Source organism: Falco biarmicus, chromosome 15 (assembly GCF_023638135.1).
Source record: "Falco biarmicus isolate bFalBia1 chromosome 15, bFalBia1.pri, whole genome shotgun sequence".
Lineage (NCBI taxonomy): Eukaryota > Metazoa > Chordata > Aves > Falconiformes > Falconidae > Falco > Falco biarmicus.
In genome coordinates, this window is record NC_079302.1 from 11,321,535 (window position 1) to 11,337,511 (window position 15,977).

General features: G+C 42.8%; 1 protein-coding gene across 1 annotated transcript; it reads right to left on the reverse strand.

The window, feature by feature from the left end:
* Positions 1 to 1,097: 1,097 nt before the first annotated feature.
* Positions 1,098 to 5,079, reverse strand: RRAD (RRAD, Ras related glycolysis inhibitor and calcium channel regulator). The gene is made up of 5 exons (XM_056361187.1): positions 4,955 to 5,079; positions 4,502 to 4,868; positions 4,238 to 4,311; positions 3,516 to 3,720; positions 1,098 to 1,981 (listed from the first exon to the last, which is right to left on the reverse strand). Exons 2-5 carry the CDS (start codon positions 4,854 to 4,856, stop codon positions 1,704 to 1,706), a joined length of 912 nt encoding a protein of 303 aa, XP_056217162.1. The 5' UTR covers positions 4,857 to 4,868; positions 4,955 to 5,079; the 3' UTR covers positions 1,098 to 1,703.
* Between the last annotated feature and the right edge of the window lie 10,898 nt (positions 5,080 to 15,977).

The following is a 15,977-nucleotide window of genomic DNA, read 5'->3' on the forward strand; positions in this document are numbered from 1 at the left end:
GAGACACTAATTCTACAGAGCATTACCTATACAAATTGGATGCTGTTTCCCCCAGTACTGACTGTACCCTGATGACTGCTCAGGCACTGGGCTAACCCAGTGGGGGGTTGTTTGTTCCAGCTCAGGGAAGCTCAGTGTAAGGTGTAACAGCTGATGCAATTTCCCTGCTATACGGGAAAGGTCAGCCCCTAGAAAAAATCATGGACAGAGCTCCCAGGCAGCTGGAACAATCTCTCTAAGGAACTGGACTCAAGCAGGGACAGTAGAAAGAGATAGAACAGCATATGTTTTACCATTTTTGAGAAATGAGTTTATGGATGATTTTAAAGATAATGTATCCTATGAAGAGGAATTTATAAAGCAAATGCAGTTAAGTCCAAGTTTCGCTGAGCCATGATTGCTGCCTAACTTCATGAACAGCAAATAAGGAAAAATCATGGAAACACATTAATTATAACACAGTAAAATGAACATGAAAATTTTAACAGCACTGAAGGCCACCATACACAACAACTGTAGCCCAGATTCTTTCAAACAGCCTTGCCAGCCTGCTTTGAACTTCTTGATACCACTGAGAGGTATCTACAGGCTTGTGAACAGACTAGAAAACCATACTGTGCCCAGAAAACAAAATTACACACACACACCCCAGAATAAAAATAAACCCCCCATATTTGCTTATTGGCTGTAACACAAGACCTTCAAGCCAGGAGAGGACTTAAGATATAGAATGTTGCAGACTTCAGTTTATCAGTACAGACACAAGACATCTATCTAACTAAAGGCATTATACAGAGCCCTGTTCCTGCCAGTACTGGCAAGAACCAAGTTGAAGATGAACAGTAATATGAAGGGTCAAGGCACCCCTTCCCAATATGAGCTGCTGAAGTAGAGTGTTCACAAAACAGGGTTTAATTCTTCAAGAAACTATCTATTAAAGAAAAGGACACAGGATATTCCCAATTCATCTTGTTCCAGAAGTTTATCATATGTAAATCTGCATAGTCTGTGTCTAACATCCTGTATGGTCAAAAAAGGTCACTATAAAAATACTGCTCTCCCATTCTTTATCCATACTATGAGAAAAGCACAGTTCATTATAACAGGAAATAATACTTTATTATAAAATCTGCATGTAAACAAGTAACAAATTAATTGAGTAACAGTTAATGGAAGTGCAAATTAACTTCATAAAATGCTATCTATTCTGTATTTAAATATATATATATTTGTTTTCTCCCATTCTAATGTGGTTCTACAACCCCTCTCCCCACATTTAAGTTTAAAAAGATTTATCATTGCTTGCTTTATACTAAAAAGAGTGTACGAGCCTGCGTACAAGTTTTAAGTTTTGCTCTGCAAACAACACAAGTCTATGGTGATCTTTTCATCATCCTTTCTTATCTTTGCATCTCTGGTATCCACAAGACAAGAGGATATATAACATATGTACACAGTGAAAATGTGGCCATGTCATGCCATTTAAAGTTAGTTCATTTACTTGCACACATGAAACTTAAACCATTTATCAAAGAAGCAGACATTGTAGTGTAACTTCCAGACTTGCTTGCGCACCTTAAGGCATTAATGAGAGTCTCACTTGGTAAGTCATTCTTGTGATCACCATGAGGATCATCTATACACTTCAACAGTCAAATGCTTGTTCATCACCCACATGCAACATCTGGCCTTGCTGAAAGCTTCTAAAGCACAGATAAGTCGTGGCAAGACTTCGATTTTGCTTTGAAAGCCATCTTCTTATTGTTCTTTGCCACAATTCTCCCAAGGAATCGCTTTGCCTTTTTGCTTATGCTTTCTCGCCTTTTTGTGTTGGCCATTCTCCTAGCATTGTCTTCTTTACTGTCTTTGCGAAGTCTAATTTGCCGAACGATACCTTCAAACAGGTCCTTGACGTTATGATGAAGAGCGGCTGAGGTCTCGATGAATTTGCAGTCAAACACAACAGCACAGGCCCGTCCCTCTGGATGTAAAGAGAAAAAGGGAGATGAGTGGAGATGGACATTTTCTCTTCCTATATACTGGCAGAAGAACAAAATAATTGACTTTAAGTAAGGAAGGTGCCTTCAATGCCACACAGGAACTTTACTACATAGTAGGAAAGGCCAAATTTGGTACTCATGATTTTGCCCCCTTACTCTTCTTGGTTTTGTTGTGGTATGGTCAGAAACCTCATTTGACCAATAGTACTGAATAGAAGGCAATAATAGTCCTCTAGGCAGACCACCCCAGTATTGTTTAAGAGCTAAAGCTGATACAGGAGAGGCACTTGGATGCATGCTTGTTGTTTGATAGGAAACAGTGTGAGGTACACAAAGAAACGGATTTTATTTTTTCTGGCAGTTGATGAGCAGTTATACACCCCTGTCTTGCTGTAGCAAGTGAGTGTTTTCCACACTAGCTGCAACTGAAGCTGCTAACAGTCCACAAGGTCAAGTCATTGAACAGATCACTAGAGATCATGAAGTTGTACACCACTGGATTGGAGTAGGACTGTATTCAAAATGCAAGATGCTCTGTTCCAGACATAAGCACATAACTCTGGAACATTGCTGCAGTGCAAATTTCCACGTTCGACTTGTGGCAAATAATGGCAAAGCTGTAAACCTGAGTGAAGTACTGGTACCACAACTAGGACCAGCCTGAAAAAAGTGATAATCTCCTGATAAACTCCAGTCAATTCCCTGTGCAGCCTTTAACACAGGGAACGTGGCCAAACCAGACGGCAAGAGATGGTACATAATCATCAAGGCACAGGTATTTCAGGGTATTCTTCCCAGTGGAAAAAGAAACCAAGCAACCAAAAAAAAAAACCAAAACAAAAAGAAACCAAACCAAAACCACCAAGTGTTTAAACAAGTGAAATTAGTACCGTGGTGTTGGGAGTGGTTACTGTGCTCTAGTTACCAAAATGCTAGCTGGATCTAGCTAGGAAAATTCTCACTGACCACAGCTGGAGAACATATACAGAAAGACTTTAAATTGTGTGAGCCTGATCCCACCAGCTGAACTCATGTTATGGAATCACTTTCCGAAGAAAGAGGATTGCACAGGCTGTATGGGATCACCCTTTTCAAAGGCTGCCTGGGTTTTATGACATGGCACTCCTGTCCCTTACAAAACCATACCTCCAGCTATCAGATGTTGAGACTAGCAAGTGCTGCTGCACACATCACATAAAATTAAAAAATTTCAGTTAATACTGACCAAAAATGAATCCTAAACAAAACAGTATGCTAAAGCTGCAGCGCTGATGCGTTTTTTCCTCTTGTGCTGCAGTTCAGAGCACGGCTCTGCACAGTCAGAAATCCTCCACCCTCGCCATCTCCACTGTTTTCTGTGGTACAAAGTCCTTCAGCATGAACCAGCTGACTTGGTTTCTCTGGTGTGCCTCAAAACATACATTTTTCTACATCAAAAGCAAACCAATTGGCCACAATCCTCCATAGTCTTTGCTACTAATTTAGACACTACTGCATAAATGAAGTGTTTCTTACCATCAACTGAGACTTCCCGGGACCTGACCAGATCGCTTTTATTGCCCACAAGAATAATAGGAATGTCTTCTGTTTGCCTTGCTCTTCTTAGCTGGATTCTTAGCTCAGAGGCCTTTTCAAAACTAACTTTGTCTGTCACTGAATATACAATAATATAGGCATCTCCCATCTTCATACAGTGGTTCTGAAGCCATTGGCTGTCATCCTATAACAAAAGGCAAGGAATAGATTTATTGCACTGAAAGATCTATTGAACACTGATCAACGATTTAATTCTTGTAAGCATCTTGAAGATATTTTCCTCTGCTTTATAATAGAGTCAGTAAAGGTGAGCCACAACCTCCCAGTATTTTTTTATTATTATTTAAAACATATTAAAAAACCAAAGCCGCGTTTCCAGAAATAATATCAGGTCTGCACCGATCACATTGTGAATCTAATTTTACAGTAATTCCCTGGGCTGCCCATGTAAGCTGCTGCTTAATTAAAGCATGAAGGGATTCGCACTCCCGCCCTATTCAGATTTTTTTTCATTTTCTGCCTAGCTACAAGAAATTAGTTGCATGAGATAACAAAGGCAGTAGGAATTCTGATTTTTTAATGTTACTTATTTGATTGAAGATACAGGCAGGCATAGTTGTTCACTTTCCACCCCTTTTTTTTTTTTTTTTTTTTTTGAGTGAACCACTGACTGAGAAAGAAGATACTAAAGCTGCAAGTACCTGCTCCCATATGTCAAACACCACGAGAGACGCTTCTTCTCCGTCCACTATAATGGATCTGTCGTATGTATTCCCTAGGGAAAAGCAAAGTTCAGGGAAGAGCGGTTATTTTTCGCCGCCGCCGGCGGCAGCCTGGGAGGCGGCGGCCGCAGGGAGATGCCCGGGGAGGCGCGACCGCGCTCCGCGCTACGAGCGGCGGGTCCCCGGTGCCGGCAGCCCTCCCGCCCCCGCCGGGCCGCTGCCACCGCCGCCCCGCGCCCTCACCGGCCTCTTCCGCGTCCGCGCAGTCCTCCACGCCGCCGAAGATGCGCGCCAGGCTGGTCTTGCCGACGCCGTGCTCGCCCAGCAGGATCACCTTGTAGAGGTTGCTGTCGGAGTCGCTGCCCGAGGAGATGACGGAGTCGGAGGAGTCGGAGGCCCAGCTCTCCCGGTGCGCCTCGCCGGGGCTGTACGACGTGCAGCGCACCAGGCCGGAGAGCTCGCCCTGCGGCAGGGCGGCCCGCAGGTCCCGCTCGTCCACCGGCATGCTTCGCCGGTGCAGCTGCTGGTGCACGGAGAAGGGCATGCTGCCGCGCCGCTTGTCCAGGTAGCGCAGCTTGTCGCCGCGGTTCAGAGTCATGGGGGTGCCGGGCTGCGGCAGAGGGGACAGAAGCACTGTCAGCACCCGCCGCCCCTGCAGCGTCCCGGCCCCGATCCCGATCCCGGAGCAGCGCTTACCTCGGGGCGCTCCGCGAAGGGCGGGAAGCAGTTAGGGATTCCCCGCCGTTAGCCGCCCGTACCTCCACGGCAGCTCCCTCGGCGAGTGCTGCCGCCACCCCGCTCCTCGCCCCTATTTATGGCTCCGCCAGCCCGGCCCTCCCCGCCGTGACGCGCGCCGCGCGGCGCCCTCCCAGCGCACCCGTGGGCAGCGCCGTCCGCCCCCGGCAGCGCGGCTCGGCGCGGCTCGGCGCGGCTCGGCGCGGCTCGGCGCGGCTCGGCGCGGCTCGGCGCGGCTCGGCGCGGCTCGGCGCGGCTCGGCGCGGCTCGGCGCGGCTCGGCGCGGCTCGGCGCGGCTCGGCGCGGCTCGGCACGGTTCGGCCCGGCCCGACCCAGCCCGTAGAGAGCCCGACGCCGGGGGAGAAGCCCGTTCTGTGGGCGGTGGCGCTCCCCTCCCGTCGGCGCGGAGAAGCTGCCGGGGCCCGGCCCGGCCGTGGGGAGGCGAGGGAGGGGCGCGGAGCGTTGCGGCGGGGATGCCGTCCCGCGTAGGGAGGGCAGGCTGTGTGCTCGGGCCGGCGGGCTCTGCCCCGCAGCCCCGCGCCCGCCCCCCGCGGGCAATGGAAGGCAGCGTTTGCCGTTCGTGTCTCTTGTTTCCACTCGCTGCCCTGTGCTAGGGAGCGCGTGTTGTATGCTCAGGGGTTTCCGCAGCGTGTTAGGCTCAATGTCATTGTCCAGCAGTTTAGGTATGGCCCTGGTTTCTACAGTAGTGTTAGGGAAAATATTTGCAAATTTGCAATATTTGCATTGCTTTGTACCTGGTGTACTCAGCGTTCAGGAGTGGGTTATGAGAAAAGCACCAGTGCAAGGTGTTGCGTTTAACCTGGTAAACTTGTCGATGGGTCCACGTGCAGTGTTAACAGTTTAGGAGGCCAAGATAAAACATAAAGGTCAAATTCTTTTGATTTCACCTGAGCAGCAAAGTGAGACAGTGAAAGCCTTATAAGTGGCACAGTCATTACCGTGTGATCCGGTGAAGAAAACGACTAACCAGATAACTATACTTGTATTCTCGATGGCTCACCCAACCATCATGTATACAGTTCATTGTTTACCTAGCAACCGAAACATGTTAGACATTTTACAGCCAAAATAACTCTGGCTCCTGCTCCCAAAAGATTACAGCCTAATCTGCATGGGAAAATCCCTGTGACTCTGCATAGGACAGTAGCCATCAAATTCGTGACAGTTTAAGGGTTTACAGATCGGATGCAGAAACAAGGCTAAAGAAGGCAAGAGGTAGGGAGGTGATGGAAATGAAGTTATAGATGTAGGGAATAAGGTAAGGGGAAGAGGAAAGTAAAGGGTCTATGGCCTCGGGCTATGGGGTTGCATAGACAATAAAATATAGCATACCAGCTCAGAAACATCTTTTTTCTTATGACATGTTAAACTTCTCAGGCTACTTAACTGCCACAAAGATAAATGTGAGAAATACTTTGAAGGGACTGACCACAGGAGATGCATATTTTCCCCCGTGAAATTAAGTGAGTGAATATTGTGTTACTTTCAGAAGCCAGTTAGAGTTCTCCAGACCGTGCTCTTGGGGAGGTTTTGGCCCCTTCACCCTGATAACTGCAGTTTGAAGTGTTAATGTGGCAGTTAAAGATCACCAAGTGCTTGCAGCAAGTTCTCTCTGCCTGTCTCACAAAACAGCAACCAAAATAGCCTTGTCAGCTTAAATAGTAAGAGTTTGGCGATGAAATGAAGTGTGTGCTTCAGTTAACTGAACTGAATTACAAACCTCTGGTTAGCATTTAAAATCGTATTTAAATACATTTTGGTTAGCATTCGAAGTACGCCATACTTGCTTCACTTGGATAAACTGGAATCTGCCAAACCATCTTGATTAAACTCTATTTATATACAGTTAATTATGTAAATATGCTTCCAGAAATGGTTCATCTTCAGTTAACTTTTCTAAAATGTGAATGTTTCTCCTTAAACTTCTCACCTCAAAATATCCTGAGTGGGTTTTTAAGTCTTTTGGACCAGTCTTCCTTGCATGCCTTTTCTGTGTGTCAGGGTCAAACTTTAGAAGCTGACATATAAAGTGGGGGTATTTTTAATTCTTTTCTGTGTGAAAGGAGGGAAATCTGAGAAGCATCAGAACCAAAGATACAGTGCCACTTTCGTGCCACATATAGCACCACGGGCTGGAACCAAACTAAAAATGGGAGTTTCACAGGGCTTAAAGAAACCGTGTTTTATTCCAGGCCTTTTGCAGATAAGAATTATTAACATTTTAGCAATGTAAATGCAAGATAGGACCCTTGCTAGCCAAAATCTATCAGGAAAGGCGTATGTAAAAGTGGTAAATAAAAGCTTTGAGAGAACAGTGTTTCAGCAGGAAAAGTGACTGAAAATAAAATAATACCTAATAGAAATCATAGAGAAAATTCACTACTCTTTTGCAAGTACTTGTTTTGTGCCAGCACCCAGGTACAACTAATGAATTAACGGTTATACAATACCACTATGGTTACAAGATACCACTCAGGGCCTGGCACTGGGTTCTGTGAGTTGTCCTTTAACGGAAGGTGAGATGGCCTTGGATTAGGTCCCCAGAGCCTCAGTTGTTCCTAGAGGGATGAGTACAAGTTGCACGGAGTGCTGCACCAAGGCAGTTAAGTCTGTTCCCATCCACTGCAGGATTTGTGCCTGGAACCAGAGAGGGGGAGATCACAGGGGTCATGTAGCTGGTTTATCTCCTGTGATCTTAATAAGTCCAGCTATTTTGTGAAGTTGGAAGGAATTAACAGATAATTCAGGTTAATCACTTGAGATATATCAAGTGCCTTTTCATGTGTAGTTCTATTTGCTGTTAATTATTGCTATAGATTCATGTATACATTACTGTGTCACCTGCTGATTTCAATGGGGTCAATAGGAGACCACAGGCTTGAAATGCTGATCTTTTAGTTTCTTTGAAGGATTTTAAGACCATCTCCTTTCTCACCTGCCTTGAGTTTCCATTTCTATGTGACTATGCTTCTAGCAGATGTATTAACTTTAATTTAATTATATTTAAAATATATTTTCATGTCTTGCTTTCCTAATTTTCCATTGTTCTCACTTCTACTGGTCTAGGGTTTGTTAATGAATGCTTCAGACACATACTGTAGACTTGACATTTTTAGTGAGCCTCATACACCATTCCTTACATATTGAGATGGAAAGTGGAAATTTTGTAATTTTGTTGAATTTTACATAGAGCCAGACCTGGAGCCTATCAATGTTGAAGGTAAAAGTCCACTCCAGCCTGCATGGCGGATTGTAAGTGCACTGAATCAGGGTTATCACAGTAGCAGTGCTACCATCTGCAGTTCTTGAGTCATGGGTGGCTCCTGAGCAATTCAGGTGCCTGTCCCCTGCAGTGGCTGTGTCATATAACCAGCAGCAGAGCTGCAGCCCAGGGGCTGCTGTCTAACCTGTGTCCTCTCTGCATGAGGAGATATGACGTAACAAAAGGAACAAGCAAGTTTGGCTGAGGCTAGGAGCACTGTGTCCATTTCTGGTTTCAGGGACCCCAGTCAACTACATCCTAATTATCAGGTTATTCTGTGATCCTGGTGGAGCCACTGTATCCTCTCATTTCCGTACCAATCCAAAAACTTCACAGTTGCTTGCCTGCCCAGCACCTGTCGTGTGTGTCCTGTGGTTCTGGTGGAAGAATTTGGTCTGAGACTTAGAAGGAAAGGAACACTGATATCCTATATCATGTGGATTTGAGCACAAAGCTCTCTAAAAGGCATTACTTCTTTTTTTTTCTTCCAATTTTGTGTCATCTTCATATGATTTTAATTTTCCTGCTTTCATATGCTTTTCACTTAAGGTGCCTTTCTTTTATATTTTACTGTTGTAGTATATCCAGTTCCTTTTTTTCTGTTATCTCATTCCTTTCTTATTCTCTCTCTCTCTTTTTTCCCCTTTCAGTTTTGCCCTAGCTTTTGAGAAGTATCAGTGTTCATTTCTAGTGCACTTTCTTCATCATATGGAAAATGTAAAACATGCAGTCCGATCCTGGTTTTCCAGTTATTTATTCCTGGGGTAATAAAGCTTGTGCCTGGAGTTTCTTTATGCTATATTAGGTGCAGAATGCATTTCACGGTCTAAATGACAAGCACAGACTTTGCAGGGGGTGCAGTGATAACTAAGCATGTATAACCTAACACCTAACCTCCTCCTCTTTGAATTTTCAGATAAAAAAGCAGAATTTGGGGGGTTGAATTAACTATATGTGATTCTGCCTCAGCAGTGTTTGTTCAAGGCAAAATGCCATATTATAAATAACATTTTTATGTTTTACATCAAATTAATTTTATCACCGAATTCCAGTTTTTGGTTTTGCTGCTGTCTTACATTGGAGTTGTTTCACCTTTGATTAGGAATAATAGAAATATTTCGAGCAGCTCAAAGACTGAATTAGCAGCAGTGAGGTTTGCTAGAAAGTATTGTGTCTCTATACTGGAAGTCATGGGTTTCTCTTCTCCTTACTTTTCAACTCATCTGCACTGCTTCAAGTCTAATTAATCAGCTGTTATGTGGGTGAAGTTATTTCGATACAAACTGGAGAGATATCCACAAAGGTCTGTTCTTGCCAAGTTATATGAAGCATTACTCCTGCAGAAGCATGACTCTGGCTACCTCCCAAATACCTGGCCTAAAAAAGAAATAGCAGCATTTATTATTATTTTAATTACAGAACTGAAAAAACTCAGGCCAATGGGCGAAGAGACAGAGGCAGCAGTAGGAAATGTGTTGGGTTTTTTTTTTTTAACCTAAGCAAGAGAGAGAGAGGCACAGGGAAATTAAGAAAAAAAAATCAAAACATTTTTTCTTTACCCTACAAAAAGTAGGATATAATGCAGATGTGGTGTCAAGTTTTCCTCACCATCACCCTTAAAATCACAGATTATTGTGAACAGATACAGGCTAACTGGTTTAGTTTATGGATTGTATACAAATACGTATTACACCTTTTCTTGTGTAGCATATGGTATATTGCATTATCTCACAGTTAATACATAGGATGTAAAAGTAGACTACAGTTTGGACTGTTACAAGTAACTGTAGCAATGTGGAGCTTTCAGCCTTAGCACTAACTCCTTTGTTAGCTGGCCTGATAAATACCACACCAATGGTGAACCTGCATTTGGATATTGCCAAGGGAGGGAGGCACACCCCTTCATCCAAGGAGCCATGCTTTTCTTCATAATTACTCTTGCATTTAACAACAGGGAATATTTTTGATTGAGGAGTGGTAGCCATGAATTGGGGCTGCAACAATAACATGTGAGAAATATGAGCTTTGGAGTTGATAGGAATTGACACAGCTTAGAAAGCTCACGTAGAGTGCCAAGGGGGAAATGCAAGAAGAAACCTAACTAATTCCGTTGTTATATCTGCAGAATTAATCACAGGTTGGTACCTTTCATGGCTACTGTGCTTCCTCTCAGGTCCAGACCAGAAATTCTAAAGGCCACTGATAGGTACTGCAGAAGAATGTAGTACTGTTTGCGTTTTTCAGGTAGAAAATTACGAAATAGATATGTTTAAAGTCCATTGCTTGTAATATAAAGCAAAGGCCTGTCTTTCTGAAACTCTTGCAAAAGAGTACAAAAAATAACTTGGGATAAGAATAACTGGAAATGTGGTTCATCTTCCCACTGCTCTGAATTTCTCACGGCTTTGAGTAAGCTCAAAAACTTCCACTACTAGATAACCTCATGACCAACTGAACCAGGTGAATCATTGCTCTGAAAAGAAGTTGCACAAGTGGCATATCTGATTTCATTTATGCCTGTGCAGCTCTCCCACTTTTTTTCACAAAGTGCACCACACTATTAGTAAACTCTCCTGTTAGAATATACTTGGGAAAGCATTCTATCTCAATGTAACTTCAAATTTACACTGATTTCTGTTTTTTCAGATCCGAGTTTACTTCTTACTGACAGAGTAACTGCTCATGCTATACGCTGCTACAAGAGTCAGAGTTTGGATACTCCCTTGGTTTCCTCAGTCACTGCGGAACGGACTCATTAGCACATACTATATGTGATCAGCTGTTTGCTCCTATTGCATTTCAAGTTTGGAGTAAAATCAGAACATGACCTAAGATATTTCCATAATTACTTTCTTTTATCACCCCTGATTCCTCTTTTTCAGTATTAAACCTGTCATGGCCAATGTGCATGACATACATCGTCCATCCATGAATGGAATGCTAAATATCCCGTTACAATTCCTGTGGGATGTATACTCCTTAGTGTGGATTTCAGAGGCCCTTTACAAGAAATATCTAGAAGTCTGATACCATGAAAAGGTTTCTGAATTTACAGATTGCAACAGACAGTTGGTTTAAGGAGTGGGCAAAGTAAATGGCTGCCTGTCTTACTAAGAAGTACATAGTGGTAAGGAAGCAAATTGCAAATGTGAGATTTATTGTTTACCAGCAATAGCTCTTGGCAAGAGAAATGAATCTCTTTACAATAACAAACTAAAGGAGCTGTAGTGGGTCAAACTCAATTTACAGCCAGTTTCCAGCAGCTGTCTGTAGCAGGTATGTAAAGAAGAATGGACAAGAAGAACATGATAAACATAATTAAAACTCCTCCCATACAATTGCCAGGCAAAAAGTATTCCTTTTGTTCAGAGACCCTCGATGTGTTTTTTCAGCTTATTTTTCTAAGTGCTTTTTAACCGATGTAGTTTTTTGATATTCTGCAACATCCTCATTCGTTGTACTGTGAAGCAGAGAATATTTCCCTCATGTCTTCTTCATACATGTAATGATTTTACAGCTTTCTGCAGTAATTATCTCTTTTGGCTGGGGAACCTAGAGTATGCAGTCACTCCCTGTGCAAACATGATCCCTGCTTGCCCTTCTCTGTATCTTTTCTAATACATTTTTTTAGAAGTTAGGGGACAAGATGCACACATATTAGAAACACAGATTATTTAAACTGCATGTGCTCATGGACTTCCACAGTGGACAGTGATGCTTTCTGCTTTCCTTGTTAATCCTGAGAATTCCTAGCATCTGTTTAAACTGCCAGCTAAGCATTAAGTAACATTTTCATGGACCTACTGTAACTTTCTTTTATTGAGGAACTGAGGATTTAATAGGCAGGAAATTGGGTAGAAAACAGCCTAAAGCTGCCCTTGGTAACCCACAGAGCCCATTTCTTCCATACACCTGCAGGACAATGTCTTCAAAAGTTGCCTGTTAGCAGGCATCTTCCACATAGTACTGCAGAAAAAAGCGCAGAAACTTGCAAAAGGAAAGCGTAGTTGGAAAACTGTAGCACGAGATTACAGTGAGGGTGCCGGGAGTACATCAGATTGCGCCAGTGACAAAAAGTGTTGCTTACATTTCAGGACATGACAGAGACAGCAAAGGAAAGAAGATCTGGGGATGTGGGGTCTGAAAATCTGGATAAAGTGATCATATTGTAGATGTTTCCATGAATATGACAGGTGAACAAGGAAAAGTGTCCTTGAAGTGAAAACCTGTAGGCAGGAGCAGACCTGTGGTCCTCTGAGGAAATGACCAACGTGCTTCCAGCATGCAGAGTGACATTGATCCGTCCCTCGTAGACAGAAACACAATTTATAATGCCTGTGGCAATATAAAGTGAAACTTTAACTGTGCTGCCCTCTTCTGTGTACTAGATAAGAAAAAAGCACAATGATTTTTTAGTCTATCTTTTCTTATACAGAGAACTTCAGTTTTATGTCCAAATGTGCATTTATAATGCTTAGAATCACTGCACCTTATATAAGGCTTCTGGTGGGGACTGGTGGGGACCAGAATGTAAACATAGCTGCCTTTTTGTTTCAGGTGATAAAGTCTGATGTTGTTTCCCTTGTAGGGAAAACTCCATTTCCCTTTCATTTCAACAAATGAAAGCTTGAAGCAGGGGCAAAACCTTACAGTCACAGGGAAGACTTATGAATTTGAATTAGAGAGGCTTTATACTTCTTTATAACCCAGTGCAGAATTTATGGTGTCTTTTCCTGTGGTGAGTGATGTCATGGAATCATTCATGTAAAATGTGTAGGAATTTGGAGATGCTATAATTTGTCCAGTTGGAATGTGCTGAGTTTGGCAAATTCCACATTTACATCATAGCAGTAACAGGCATCTCTTGTTTATTGTAAATGTCTCATTTCCTGCTTTGCCTCTAATGCTATGCAAGATATTCTGATGAAGACTTTCAAAATTCTTATGGTAGAATTATACTAGAATCAAATAAGCTTTTTTAATTTCACTTTAATTGTCAAATTTAAATTGTCAAAGTTCTTTCTGATTTTATTCTTGAGAAAGAATGTAATAATAATTATGGTAATCATAATACGTTTCATTATCTACCACTTTCTCTCCAAAAATACAAATTTATCAGGATCTAGGCTCATGATAAAACACAGCAAGCACAAGCATAGACTGAGGTAATAGAACGGTATGAAGTGTGTACCTTCTATAAAGAAAATATTTTTTAATGAAGGCGAATGCAAACCTTAATCTCAGAGCCAGCCCTAACTAGAAAAAGCTGCATCAAAACTCCACTGCTAAATGTCTCTTAGTCCTAAAGATAAAACCGCAGAATCTTGACGCATATCAAAGACGTTCTACACCCAAACCAGTTACAGTGAAGCAAGTAAGAAATAACTTTATTTCCCTGTTCATCTTATTCCTCCCTCAAGCAGCTTCTCCACATCTAGTGAACACCAGCATACTGAAATCTTTGGCAAGGCAGTGGCATGCTGAGCTGCTGATCATGTTGGGGAAGTGCCAGGGAATTATTGCTCATCTCTCAATCGCTGCTTGTCTCATGCATGGAGGCAGAGTTCCCTGTCAGAGGTTTGTTTGACAGGCACATTACAATGTAAATCTTTGGGCCTTAGGCATTCTAAGTGGACTTCCTTAATTTTCCAAATCATCAAAGCTACTTATATTCAAAGGACTCAGTGATCATCCCATTCTCCATTGGTAATAAAATTCAGCAAATTCATTACATTTCATGGCATTTTTCCCTGTTTACAGTTTTGGAAATGAGATCAGAATTGGGCCTTGACAGTCTTTTCCCTTCTCTACACTTACTCATAGCAGTAATTAACATGAACCAGGCAAATGCTTCCTTGGCATCAGGCTCTCACATTAAAACCGTCAAGTCTGTGACTTCACTGCCTGCTCATACACCCAGGGCTGTGGGGGGAAATGGTCTTTATTCAACAATTAATGTCAAAAAAAATATGATGAGTACAGTAAATTGCTTTTATGCAAAGGGTCTTTCTTTTCACACTCACCCCTTTCTTTCATAATCTTTGCCAAAGAGAGGGTTATATATTTGCATCACTCCTCTGCTAAAGCACCTCAGCACCATCAGAATTGTTCAGATCAATCTACAGCCTTCTAAGGTAACAGCAGCATGTAGCTAGGCAACTTCAGGAAGGAGGGCTTTTCTAGATGATCTCATATAGATGCAGTGCCTTTTTTGCCGTATAAGAAGAAAATAGTTAATTGGAGAAATGTGTTTGTCTTCCTGTCACCATCAAGTCGTATCACTGTATAGGCTTCCTTTGATTAGCTGTGACAGAAAATAACAATGCATTGTATACTGTTCAGATTTATTCCTCTATTTCTATTGCTAGACTAAAACCCATGAATGATTTTATGGCAGATCTCATTAACTATCATCCTAATTAAAATGGAATGCTTCAATAATTACCAAGTCAGCTGAAATAAATTGTATCACAGTTCAGCTGAAAGCGTGTCAGCTTTAGAAGAGATTTTATGAGTGGAAAAGACATCCGTTGTATGTAAAGTCCATCACTATGTGTAGAAACGGAGCTGTTGTGAACAGTGAACACTGATTTTATGCTTGTGAAGGGATTTGCATAAATGCAAGCCAAAAAACTGATGTGATCCTGCACGTACAGCATAGGTGTTGATGCCTCAGTGCCCCGGATGAGGGTGATGAACCCAACAAACAGAGGATGACAGAGGTGCCAGGCCAGTTTCTGGGCTTTGGAGGGACTCTTTCCAGCCTCGAGAGGCAGCAGGAGCCCTGAGACGCTGGATGAAGACATCTTCCCTTGTTTTCCAGCCAGGTTTGTGCTGGCCAGGACAGCCACTGACCCATGTGAAATCATAGCAGCATCTGCAGGGCCGCTGCTAGCAGCCCCTGAGTCACACCCAGGTGCATGATCTCAACTCACAATTTTAGCTATCACCCATTTCCCATTTCTCCTGTATTGCCTTTTCTACATACTGCTAATTTGACAATTTGCCTGTACATGTGAAAACGTACTTAACTTGCAGAGCTTTCAAATTTTGTTTCCCAGTCTGGGTGCAGCGGGGCAGCCTGTGTGGCTGGGGCAGGCCGTGCATGGCACTGGCCCAAGACCTGTGGGCACCAGCGAAAACATCTGTCGTGGACAAGGGCAGTGCCTCTCAAGTTTTGTGTGTTTGTGGGAGCACAGGCTCCATTCATTGCAGTTTCTGTGGCAAGTATTTTTTCTGGTACAGACCTGAATGTAGCTAATCAGAGACATTACATCACAGTCTTGGCAGCTTTCTTGTATGTATTTCCTCTCTTTGGCATGTTATTTTATTTGTGTATTCCAGAGCCTGTTCTGTGGGATGGCTTCCATTCTTCCCAGCTGGACCAAAGAACAATTCATACCATGTTGTCTCTTTCATCTTGTCATTCTTCGTGGCAAAGCAGGGATTGCCCAGTTAGGCATGCAAGACAAAAAGACACAATCTATTTGTAGTCAGTGAAAGACTCAAGAAACTTTTAAGAGGATGGAGACTGGATCACACTAAAATGTCGGAGGAAAGTACACCATCTTCGTAATATTCGTAGTAAAGTTCCTGCACTTTTAAGGATTAGTAGTGTATGTTGCAAGTGCTAAACTAGTATGATACTTGGATGGGTATACAATTTGCATCTACACTACGGTGTTCATTTATTCAGCCATA

Excerpts from the sequence above, each read along its gene's own strand:
- RRAD (XM_056361187.1), bottom strand. The coding sequence starts at position 4,856 with ATGACTCTGAACCGCGGCGACAAGCTGCGCTACCTGGACAAGCGGCGC. Across the intron at positions 4,312-4,501 it reads CGCGGACGCGGAAGAGGCCG|GGAATACATACGACAGATCC; the intron begins GTGAGGGCGCGG and ends GCTTTTCCCTAG. Across the intron at positions 1,982-3,515 it reads CCGGGAAGTCTCAGTTGATG|AGGGACGGGCCTGTGCTGTT; the intron begins GTAAGAAACACT and ends CTTTACATCCAG.